We start from the raw sequence: 12,779 nt of genomic DNA, 5'->3' as shown, positions 1-12,779 counted from the left end.
ATTACCGCAACACAAAAAAGGTGGTCACTATAATATTTTCATTACAGCAATGCTAAAAAGGTGATCATTATGATATTCTCATGACCCCAATTCTCATTATTGTAACTGGAAAAAAGATGGTCATTATATTCTCATTACTGCAATTCTTATTACCGCAATGTGAAAAAAGGTTGTCATTATGATATTCTCATTAAAACAGTTCTCATTCCCACAACGCAAAAAAGGTGGTCATTATGATATTCTCATGACCCCTATTCTCATTACCGTAACGGGAAAAAAGACGGTCATTATATTCTCAGTACCACAATTCTCATTATTGCAATGTGAAAAAAGGTGGATACAGTGTTTCCCATAGGATTTTGTGAGACTGTGGTGGGTGGACCTTGGACCCTCTAGAGTCAGTAAACAGTAGCGTTACTTCAAATTGAATAGTTAACATTACAAATAGCCTAAAGTTACATGATGAGCCAACTTGTTCCTCAGATGCTGAAAATAGTTGCGTTGTCAGAGCCGCTGGTAATAACATTAACGTTAGATAATTAGCTAGCTAGATATAATGTTACATACGTTATACATTGTTTTTCACGACAAGCAGCCGGATATGTTAGTTGACATAAGCGAGGAGACTGACAGCTAACGTTGTTAGCTAACGTTAACGTTACCTAACTTAGCTAATGTTAGATTAACGATAATTATCAATGATAACTTCTGCAGTAACATTATCTGTTTGCTGTCGTACATTGCAGGGCTCGACATTAATCATTGTCCATGTGCTTGTCCTCCGGTAATTCACTTGTCCGAGTAAAAAAGTAACTTGTCCAGAGAGAAAAAAGGACATTTTAAGTGACATGCTCAAGTAACATGTCAAAGTTTATGTTGTATATTTTTCTAAAATTATGACTGATGGCCAACCAAATAGTGTACCTATGCAATCAACTCTTTGTGACAGAAATGTACTGCTGTCTGGGTAGGGGAGGAGGCTGTTGGCATATGGTAATTATTTTATGTCACGTATGGTAGTCAAATAAAGAAAATCCTCCATCGCCACCATTAACATCAGGGATGCTCATAGCTCTATGGAATGAGATCTATTTTTTCATCATGTTATTGCAGCAAGATCTACCATGTACAATATAGGCTATACATTATCACAATACCAAAATTTCAATTTCATTCTCAATACCAGCTTAAATACCACAACAAATAATAACACTAACTAATTTGTTAATTATGGAAGAATGGTTTCAGGTTCTTTTTTCAGATTAAATTTTTTGTTGGTTGATCCTCAAATATGACACATAACAAAGAAAAACATACTTGCACAGAGGTTATTTCCCTTTCCCCCTCCCAATAATTGGTTGTTGGCAGATAGGATGTACCAAGCTTCTTGGAGAATTCACCACAGTTCTTCACGCCATCCACCGCGGCATCCGCGCTCAACTCACCACGCACCTCACCGACAACGAACCACATTATAGCGACCACGAGGAGGTTACCCCATGTGACTCTACCCTTCCTAGCAACCGGGCCAATTTGGTTGCATAGGAGACCTGGCTGGAGTCACTCAGCACACCCTGGGATTCGAACTAGCGAACTCCAGGGATGGTAGACACTTTTGTCTATACCGAGTGCAAATGCGGGATAACGGGTTGTATCTTAACTTCTCCAGTTACGTAAGTGTCTTTTAATATCTCCAGAGCCTGAGGATTTTGAATTCTTTAACATATTGTCCTCCTGGAACAGAGTGTATCGAATCTCACCGGTTATATCATAAAGTATTAAAACTAGCAAAGTGCGCAGAGCTCGCCGTTCACACATCCGATCCTCGCATGGCGTCACGTGTCCCCTGGTTTCAGGTTCTTAAGTAATTATTCAAGACTAATAAACAGTCATTAATAAAAAAACAGCAATGAATAGAAATAGATTAAAAATAATAGAACAAAAAATACAAAATTAAGAAAATTCAGTGCTTTTTTTAACATCCTTAAAAGTTTACAACAGCAGTAGGCTATCAAGTATTCAAGGAAACATCCAGAAAGAAATGCAACATAAAACTACTACTGGTCTTTACTCTATGGTTATAATACATTAATACTTTTTAAAGCTACTAAAGTTACCCAGTCAAGAGCAGTGAGTGTTTTTCTCGTTTTCTTGTTATGGTTGTTTTATTATTATAATGACAAACTAGACAGCAGCAGGTCTATTAGCTTACATTATACTTACAAATCCGACATTTTAACACAAATCCGCTTTTTTCTCCACTGTTTATGTTCACTTTAAACATCGGCCGCCACAGTCTAGGTAATTAATGGGAAACACTGGTGGACATTATGATATTTTCATTAATGCAGTTCACATTACCGCTACACAAAAAAGGTGGTCAATATGATTTTCATTAACGCAATTCTCATTACCGCTACACAAAAAAAGGTGGTAATTATGATTTTCATTAACCCAATTCTCATTACCTCAGCGCAAAAAAGATGGTCATTATGATATGTTCATTACCGCTATTCTTATTACCACAATTCTCATTACCGCAATGCAAAAAAAGGTGGTCATTATGATATTGTAATTACTGCAAGTGAAAAAGCCTATATTATTTAAATTGTAAAATATTTATACATTATAGTAGTACTCTCTTGTTACTGCCTTCCATTTTTGCTGATTTTAATTTTAAAAATAATTGTACCACAGCATATTTTTTTGCTGTAATACATAAAAAAATTACTGTGTTACGGTAATGAGAGTTATCATTGAAAACAATGGCAATGGTAAAAGTAAAATGTCTGGATGTGTTACGGTAATGAGAATTGCATTATAAAATGTGCCTTAACGTGTCCTTAATGGTCCTGAATGTAGACTTTAATTTCTTTGTGCAAAATCTAAATTAATTTTTTTGTTATGATTTGGGATTAAACATGATGAGGAAATTTCTTGTCAAGTTTCATGAGAATCACCTGAATAAACCAATATGTTGCAGAAAGACACTTCCGTGTCTGTGCAGTGGCAGATGGTAACTACTAAAGGTTTGATGTCAAGTGTGTATTGGACCTAAGGGGGAGGGCAATATCATGTTGACAAAGTGTTAGCAAGTGCAATTAATGCTCTCTGTTCTTAAGAAACACTAAATGTGTCCAACTTCCTCAAGTGACAGGAAGTGGCTAAATTTTAAAATACTAGTGTGTCTCTGTGTTAGTGTGTTTGCCCAAAACTATTTCCATCCTGTTTGTTCATAATTGTTCCCTCTTCCTGGGGTTTTATGGTGTGTGTGGGTGAGACTGTATGAGATGGAGTTTGAGTGTTTACGTGTGTGTTGGGTGCCTGCCATGTAATTCACGCGTATGCACTCAAACAAAGCCTTTCCTGAGATTTCATGACAAGACTCGCTGTGGTGGTGTTGGAGAATATTGGAGGTTTGTCTACCATGTTTAAGAACGAGCACCAGACTAACTAAACCAGCAAATAGTCTACACTTTAAAATATGTTTTTCTACGAGCTCCACAGAGACTGGCAGCATTCTTGCTGACCTGAAAGCTGACTAGTACTGAAAGAGGCCCTGACCACATCTCTAACTAAGAGGTGTGAAAATAAGAGGCGTTCACAAAAGCAGTGTCAGCATTTGCCCAATTTTACCTCCCTAGAGTCAGTGAGAATTTAAAGATTTGGGATAGTACTATAAATGGTTTATTATTACAGTATCATTTACTTTGCTTACATACAGTATATTCCTTCAGTCATTTAAACATTTTAAAACATCAGAAGAGCTCAGAAGTTGTTTATTGGAGGGGAGAAAAATGCCTCACTGCAATTTGAAAAGCCCTGTGTGAGTGCATGCTAAAAGTTTTTTAATATTCTCCTTGTCCTACTTTTTACAGCCATCAATACAAATATTTCATAGCTTGCTCTGTTCAGTATCACTTCGCATTGAAGATAAAGTGGTGGAAAGTGTCTCTCTCTCTTTCTCTCTGTCTCCCTTTGTCTCTCTCTGATGACATCATCCTCCCTTCTCTGTGGCAGACAGATGTCTCTTAGTTCAGTCTTATGTATGTGTGTGTGTGTGTGTGCACGCGCAAGAGAGAGCATGCAAAATTCTGAGTGTGTGTTTTCCTTAAAATCGTTTCAGAAATATTCTTAAACAGACATACATTATAGTATATAATTACATACACATATATACAAATATAACAATTTAGTATTTAACCATTAGCCATTGGACCACAATGATCTTTAAATATGAGTGAAATCCATCTCATCACATCTATTAACGTACAGTATTATTAATCCGTATGATTAGAGCAGTCATAGAACCAGTGGGTGAGCATTCAGTGTTAGGTTTGAATGTGTTATTAAACACTTGTTGGGCCTTTAAATGCCTAAAACAAATTCATGCTCTCATGGCTTCATGCTTTCCGTTTCCAGGCTCGTAATGTCAACACTGGAGAACTGGCTGCTATCAAAGTCATCAAACTAGAACCAGGTGAGCTGCTCTGCCAGTGATGTTGCACACATAGTGCTGTTTAACCACCTGTCGATAGCACCCTATCACTGTACATCTATACTTCAGGTTAAATATTACAACTGTGACTTGTTCATGTATACTGTTATTAGCAGCGTGATCACTCACATTTTAGCAAAGAAGTTTCCATCCATGTCATTTCCAGCAAGCTTCAAGCAGTTTAAGTCAGTCTGTGTGTTTGCAGTAGGGTTTGGAATCAAGAAGACAGTCTTGAATGTGATAAGAGAGAAAGAGTAGGTGCCACGAAATAATACAAAGACAATTAATTGACAACAATCTTTCCATTGCATTCTCCTTGCTAGTTGCACGCAACAGCAAACATACATCTCGTCCAGTGTAGTTCAATTAGTGAACAAATGTCTCTTATGTGGCAGTTCTTTTTAATCAAATGATGGCTCATTAATCAGTCTTGAACTCATGAGGTATCGGTCAGAGCGGTTCTAGTCATTAATTTCAGTCATGTCTAACTCAAAATAAAATGTGAATTGTGTACTTAAAGGTGCACTCAGTAACTTTTGTCTTTGTGTCATGTTGGACTTACACTGACACCTAGCGGCTTGGATGCAGCATCATTTGAAATCAATAGTTTTCCGTTTCAGATGCCATTGTTGAAATGTAGTATTCACAGTCAGCCATGATTACTTTAATCAATGAGTGAAAGCGTCAAATAACAGGATGGTTACTGAGATTAAGCGAGTAGTATTCGGCTGATCATGTGATTCTAACATGTGGTGACCCTCTCCATGTAGAATAAAACAGCTTTTATAAGGATACTGATATGACTGGAGACTTCATTTTAATGTGAGTGGTCATGATTTCCTACATATATTGCGAAATTACAATTCATGTCTTTAGGATTTAAACTTTTTTTTAATGAGGAAAAAATTACTGAGTGCACCTTTAAGACTTGTAATACTTAAATCAGTCTAATTAGTAACTGATTGTTTATATGACAACATACACATTTACAACACATTTTTATGAGGTTTTTTGTCATAATAAATGCCTTTATTTGACAACAAATAAGTACTGTTTTTGTTTAGTGTTTTTGTTTCATATGTAGGACAAATTATTATGTAGGAGATTAGCATTGTTAAAGGAATATTCCAGGTTAAATACAAGTTAAGCTCAATCAATAGCATTTTTGGCATAATGTTGATTACCACAAAAATTCATTTCGACTCATCCCTGCTTTTCTTTAAAAAAAGCAAAAATCAAGGTTACAGTGAGGCACTTACAATGGAAGTGAAGGGGGCCAATTTTTGGAGGGTTTAAAGGCTGAATTGTGAAGCTTATTATTTTATAAAAGCATTTACATTAATTATTCTGCTAAAACTCATGTCTTATTTGAGCTGTAAAGTTGTTTGACATAATTGTTACAGCCATTTAGGGTTTGTTGACATTGCATCGTATAACTTTACACAGAAAAGGTAGTAAGCAATTTTATCACACTAAAATCATGTTAACATGTATGTTGTTAATGTCTTGTGGCTATACTTTTTAAAAAGTGATTATTTGAACTTTTACGGATTGGCCCCAAATCAGAATTAGGAACCTTAAATTCCTTACGATACACATCCCTAGTTTGCAACAAGCCTTCAATTGTCACTTTATATACAGTATTTCTTCCTTTGGATAAAGTACATTGTTCTGTGGATTGTTCAATAGATTGGCTGACTGGTAGTAATTGGTTTCCCAATTTTTTAATTGATTTCCAGGAGAAGACTTTGATGTTGTGCAACAGGAGATTATTATGATGAAAGATTGTAAACACTCAAACATCGTTGCATACTTTGGCAGTTACCTCAGGTACACAAGTATGCACTTGCACATCAAACACCAACATGTCTTTGGCATCAATTAGATTGTAGAGCTTATATGCTGTACATTTTATCTCCCAGGCATTTGGTTGTACATAAAAATTCATCAGATTCTATGCCAACTTATTTTTTTTCTAATGCCATTTCTTAAGTATACCTTTATTAGTTGAATAGTTCTCAGTTCTTGGATGGTCTTACGCAACCTGTGGAAGTATTGTCACAACTCAGTACATGCACCATTAAAACAGTAAATAGCTGTGGTAGGAAAGAGTTTGGCAGGACTACAGTAAATATGCTAAATAAATCTTACAATAAATGTATTGATTTTTAGACCACTGATGGGTGTTTTAATCACACTGTTTTAGGAGAGATAAATTGTGGATCAGTATGGAATATTGTGGCGGGGGCTCACTCCAGGATATTTACCATGGTAAACACTGTCACTGAAACCAAAACAGCAGTTTGGAATACATTTACCATCTTGAGTTGTTGTTAAACAATAACTCTCGTACACGTATGTTTATATCTGTATTTAACAGTTACCGGGCCTTTGTCAGAATCCCAGATTGCATATGTGTGTCGGGAAACCCTGCAGGTATATACACACATTTACTGATGTGTAAAAGAAGATTTTGAGTGATGAAAGTGGTAATATGTTTTTTTGTTATCATTCCAGGGTGTTTACTATCTCCATAACAAAGGCAAGATCCACAGAGATATAAAGGTACAAACTGGATGTCCACACACAATCAGATCTCACTCAATTGACCCTTTGCTAAGCCCCGCCTTAAAAGCGTTTCTGACCTATCCTGTCTTATAACGGTTGCCGTTCACCATTTCTCTGACTAGTGCTTGCTTTTTTCCAACGTGAGTTTACGGGAGTAAAGTGTGTTTGAGTAGTTTTAAGCTGAATTTTATAGAAATTATCCAACAAATGTAAAGTTTTAGTAAAGGCGATAGTAAATAAAGAATTCATAGCATCATAGTGAGTGTGTTATGAGATGTTATGAGCAGTTCTGTTTACATACACAAATGTTATCAGGTGGGGGCCTGGGTAGCTCAGCGAGTATAGACGCTGACTACCACCCCTGGAGTCGCGAGTTCGAATCCAAGGCATGCTGAGTGACTCCAGCCAGGTCTCCTAAGCAACCAAATTGGCCCGGTTGCTAGGGAGGGTAGAGTCACGTGGGGTAACCTTCTCGTGGTCGCTATAATGTGGTTCTCACTCTCGGTGGGGTGCGTGGTGAGTTGAGCGTGGATGCTCAACAAGCCACGTGATAAGATGCATGTATTGACGGTCTCAGACTCGGAGGCAACTGAGATTCGTCCTCCGCCACCCGGATCGAGGCAAGTTACTACGCCACCACGAGGACTTAGAGCGCATCAGGAATTGGGCATTCCAAGTTGGGGAGAAAAGGGGAGAAAACAAAAAAACAAAACAAATGTAATCAGGTGTGTAATCGCCATCAAATGACACTTTTCTCTTTTCAAGTGACTGTGATAATCTTTTGCCTCAATTCTGATTCACAGTCTCCACAGTTTTCAATCAAATTACTGTGTAATTTAACAATTTATTTTACAAAAAAATACATTTGCTTTAAAATGTCACTCTTCATTCCAGCCCATCACAAAATATTATCAATGCCGTTTATGGGAATATTTTGCCAAAAACCACACCGTTAACTGCAGTCACCTATGGGAAGCTCCGCAAAGCTTGTCAGAGCAAGCAACCATAACCAAGGGGGCAGAGCTTAGCAAAGGGTCAATAGTTCACTAAAAATGAGAATTCTGTCATTATTTACTCACCTGTGGAACACAGAAAAAGAGTTTTTAAAGAATCTTTAAATAGATCTTTTCCACAAAATGACACAGGACAAAAAAAAAAAAAAAACACTTCAAAAGCACTATAAAGGTAGTCCATATCATTACGTTGTGAGGAACAGACTCTCTGTTCAGCACATAAAGCTATCATATAGCTTCAGAAGACTTGACATATAGTGTACAATTTGGACTACTTTTATGGTGCTTGTAAAGTGCTTTTTTTGGAGCTTGACCGCCCGTGGTCACTGTGGACTGTACAACTGTGGTCATTGCATGGAAAAGATCTATGTGCAGATTCTTTAAAAATTATTTTATTTGTATTACACAGAAAAAAAAAAAATAACAGCATACAGGTTTGGAATGACAGGATGGTGAGTAAATCATTACAGAATTTTCACTATTGCTAGTGACATTCCTCATAGTTTTAAGATTATTATGCATGTCCCACTTAACTCTAATGTCATCACACAAAAATGAATGTTTCTGGAGTCAGAGATAAGAAATGTATTTGTGTGTGTAATTTACGTGCATTTTTTTGGAAACATTTTAGTCTTGACAAACAGTTTAGTGGGTCAACAACGAGACCTACATGAAGTATCTAAATCATATGCCACAGTCTTTGTAAAGAATGACATGATGACTTCATATGTAAAGAGGTGTAATTAACTCACTGTCACTCTGCTCTGGTATTGTAGGGAGCAAATATTCTTCTAACAGATAATGGCTACGTTAAGCTAGGTAAGAAAACACTTTATGTCAACATTGCAAACGACTTTCCATTTACGCAGAACCAATTAGTTCTTCTTACACACATTCTGTCTGTCTCTCTACAGCGGATTTTGGTGTGTCAGCTCAGATATCAGCAACTTTAGCAAAAAGAAAGTCCTTCATTGGAACTCCATATTGGTATGGCGGTCCTCTGTTGTCTCTAATGCTGCAGTGTTTATGTAATTGTTTCATTCTAGTTTATGGTTTCACAGAAGTGTATGAATTTTTCTTTCTATCTCTCTCTGTAGGATGGCACCTGAGGTGGCAGCAGTGGAGAGGAAAGGGGGCTACAATCAGCTGTGTGATATTTGGGCTGTGGGCATTACAGCTATTGAGCTAGCGGAGTTGGAGCCGCCAATGTTCGACCTGCACCCAATGAGGTATGTATACTCTGACTTGTGTCAATTAGGTGTCAATCTGTGTTTCATTATCAATTATGTTACGTTACAGTGGTGATTCCTGTACACAACAAGTGTCAGCATTGGCTAAATTAATTAATCTCTATTCAGCCGATATCATATATTTCAGCAGACGCCTAAATAACCATTAGTTTTCAAGAGAATAAATCTTGTGTAACCAGACTTTTGACTATAGATATAAACTCTGGTCCACTTTGCAGCTTATTCTGGCCAGGAAACATACAGTACCTTTGCACGACGAAATTACAGTCACCCTTAAGTCCACAGGCAAAATACAGTCATCTCAATGGGAATCCACGCAAAATTCACGATTGCACAGATTCCCATTGACGACTGTATTTCGTCCCGTGGTGGCGGATAATTTACCCTCGCAAATTTTGCATGGAGTTCAAGTTTGGTGAATTTTGCAGCGAACTTTTGCCTCGTTGACCAATAGGAAGTTGCTTGGTTTGGCAGTAACCTCTGTGTGGGAGGTGCTTTGTACACAGCTACACTGAATATGCACAATGGACAAGGATATAATTTTAGCGGCGAGTTTCTTTTCAACTTCACTCTGCCAAAGTAAGAAGTGCAGCAATAAAAAGAGGCTGCTTGGCAGTTATTTTTTTGGTGATTTCAGAAACGCTCAGCATCCGCCCACGCCATCTTCGCCTGCGGAATTTCGCCATGCAGAGTTTTGTGTGACCGCGCCTTTAGGAAGGAAGAAATTTTTGACTGACATGTAAAGTGACCAACTCCTTCTTTTATGTGCTGTTTAGGGGCATGATATATGATCTGATATAGTTGATTCCACAATAATAGACTATGTAAAAAAGCTTAAATAATTGTACAGTAATGTTTTTCCACAACTGGCTGCACAGAAAACACCAGATAAATTGGTGGAAATGTGTTAATGTGGAATATTCCAGGTTCAATACAAGCTCAATCGACAGCATTTGTGGCATAATGTTGATAATCCCTCATTCTCTCACTCCTTCTTTTTCACACTTTTATTTTGCTCCTTCTGTTTGTGTTTTTCTCTCTCAGGGCACTCTTTCTAATGACAAAGAGTAATTTCCAACCACCCAAACTGAAAGACAAAGTCAAGTGGTAAGACTGTATGTGTAGTTGTGGGTTTGTAATTGTGTAAGATTTGCAGTACAGTTTGCAAATGAATGATTAACACATCAGTTTTTTTAAGGTTAATAAACTCCTCTTACGTGTCTTTGGTTTATGAAGGACAAATAATTTCCATCACTTTGTAAAAATGGCTTTGACCAAAAATCCCAAAAAGAGACCAACCGCTGACAGATTACTGCAGGTAAACTCCGCCCTTCATCTATAGAACATTTCTGATTGGCTACTGTGATCCTCCATCATTTAGTAATGTTTTGTTTTATCACTTATCTGTTTTCCGAAGCACCCATTTGTTACCCAGCCACTTAGCCGGACTCTTGCCATTGAGCTGCTAGACAAAGCCAACAACCCTGACCACAGCACACACAGCGATGTAGAAGAGGATGACATTGACCCAGAGGTGACGTCATACCTCTGATTCTTTTTATGATGATGAATTAACCAATGGGAAACCATGATAGGGCTGAAGCACTGATCTCTGAATGGTTGTTTCTTTAGATGTATATCCTAAATGAGGGCAGGCAGTTGGTTCTGCCAGCTGGCAGGTACAAGTGTGTGTGTGGTTACTCACACTACAGTGTGCATATTTTACTGTATGTGTATGTGAATGCATGCAAGTTATATAACTGCAGTTACTTGCAATGCTGTGTTGAGGAAAGATGGGGGGGGGGTGTCTGAAGGAGGTTAGGTTGTTGTAAATAACACATTATGGACATATATTATAAAATGATGTGTATATATCTTCCCCTTTTTTAGCTTTACATTAAAAAGCTTTACATTTGGTTTGTATGTTTACAGTCTCCTGTGTCAGTTCCACATCGAATCCGCTCAACAAGCAGGAGCTCACGAGATGGAAAGACTCTTTCTGAGATTAACTGTAAGCCATGTGCTGACCACCCTCTTTACTCACTGAACTGAAATAAGTACAAGTATTATCATATGTGTGTGTGTGTGTGTGCCTCTCTTTTAGTTGGTAAGGTGAAGTTCAACCCGCCTCTGAGGAAGGAGACAGAACCACACCATGAGATGGTTTGTGACACTATGCTGATGTTGTTGTTTTATTGTTATTTTTTGTGTTTGTGTGGCTTGACTACTCTGACTTTTTGATTTATACAGGATCTACAGTTAGAGCCTCAAAGCATTCTTGGAGACAACATGTGAGTATATTTGTGTTGTATGATTTATTTGTGATTATTGCATGATCAACTGATTGTGATTATTTAAGATAACCGGCATCATTGTGCACTTTAAATTCCAATCACATCCAGTTTAAGGGGTTTTAAAGGAATATTCCTGGTTCAATACAAGTTAAAGTTAGAATGAAACAGAAATTGCAAGCAACTTCCATATTGTGACGTATTTTCAGGATTGTTTAAATGACATTTTCAGGTTATAACTGACAACATTTTTTGCTTAAACCTTTAAGCTCTGTTTTTAAAGATTTCCTTTTTCAGTGGCGTACCCAAAATTATAGGCTTTTAACTCGAAAAAGGCAAACAAAAAATGAACAAACAAACAAAAACAAAAAAAACAAGGTTAAGTGTTTGGTAACATATTTAAAGAAAACTTTTCAATTTTTTAATGATTTAGATTATGATAAATTCTGAGACTCTCAGCCCACGAAACTGTTGAATAATCACAAAAAAACTTGAGCCAAATTTTTTTCTTCTGATTTTTCTGATTTGACAATATATATCTCTGAGTGTAAATAAGGTGGCTTTGGAAAACTGCTTTTGTTTTGTTCCCAATCATGTCATAACTGAGTCAAATTTTGTGTTGATACGACAAAGCAATCAAAAGATATAGCATTACAAATATAATTTATCCTAGTGTCCAAAAACATCTCCAAGTGTCCAAAAGCCTCTCCAAACAAATAAAACATAATCATTGTACATAAGAACTAATTAAACATGCAAACACAACAATGACTAAAGGTTTGTATAGCATGCAGACATGATTTTAGTAATGATATTTCAAAGAATTAATTTTATTCTGTGCCATTTGAGTCATCATTGAGTCTGTGTCATGAACTTGGCACCATCTCCTCGTGGCCATATGTAATTAGAGTGATTAATCACATGACACGCTGCTTAAATATGGATGACTCCACTGGTTGGAGCTATCTGAACCCAATCCAATTGGTTTAGCATTCCATGACGCTACAGCATTTCCGATGATGTCATCTGATTCAGGACAGCTAACATTTTTGTAGCCAGATAGCAAGATGCCAGACAACCAGATGCTGTGTGCACATTTTGCTTCGTGTGGGTTATCTAATGATTTATGCTTCTGATTTTTTTGTGTGTGGGCTCATTT

General features: G+C 37.1%; 1 protein-coding gene across 3 annotated transcripts in view; it reads left to right on the top strand.

Moving 5' to 3' along the window:
- Window positions 1-12,779, top strand: part of map4k3b (mitogen-activated protein kinase kinase kinase kinase 3b) — a 36,843-nt gene that overhangs the window by 2,653 nt on the left and 21,411 nt on the right. For all 3 annotated transcript variants that reach the window (XM_051722736.1, XM_051722737.1, XM_051722735.1), the window contains exons 2-15: window positions 4,423-4,480; window positions 6,238-6,328; window positions 6,705-6,769; window positions 6,879-6,934; window positions 7,016-7,063; window positions 8,856-8,898; window positions 8,994-9,066; window positions 9,177-9,308; window positions 10,374-10,436; window positions 10,566-10,647; window positions 10,747-10,863; window positions 11,262-11,340; window positions 11,434-11,492; window positions 11,580-11,620. In XM_051722736.1, coding sequence (XP_051578696.1) covers window positions 4,423-4,480; window positions 6,238-6,328; window positions 6,705-6,769; window positions 6,879-6,934; window positions 7,016-7,063; window positions 8,856-8,898; window positions 8,994-9,066; window positions 9,177-9,308; window positions 10,374-10,436; window positions 10,566-10,647; window positions 10,747-10,863; window positions 11,262-11,340; window positions 11,434-11,492; window positions 11,580-11,620 — 1,007 coding nt within the window. The remainder of the gene's footprint in view (window positions 1-4,422; window positions 4,481-6,237; window positions 6,329-6,704; window positions 6,770-6,878; window positions 6,935-7,015; window positions 7,064-8,855; window positions 8,899-8,993; window positions 9,067-9,176; window positions 9,309-10,373; window positions 10,437-10,565; window positions 10,648-10,746; window positions 10,864-11,261; window positions 11,341-11,433; window positions 11,493-11,579; window positions 11,621-12,779) is intronic.

This window comes from Myxocyprinus asiaticus, chromosome 17 (assembly GCF_019703515.2).
Source record: "Myxocyprinus asiaticus isolate MX2 ecotype Aquarium Trade chromosome 17, UBuf_Myxa_2, whole genome shotgun sequence".
NCBI classification, from domain to species: Eukaryota; Metazoa; Chordata; class Actinopteri; order Cypriniformes; family Catostomidae; genus Myxocyprinus; species Myxocyprinus asiaticus.
The sequence above is the reverse complement of the archived record's forward strand: the minus strand, read 5'-3'. Positions and strand labels throughout refer to the sequence as shown.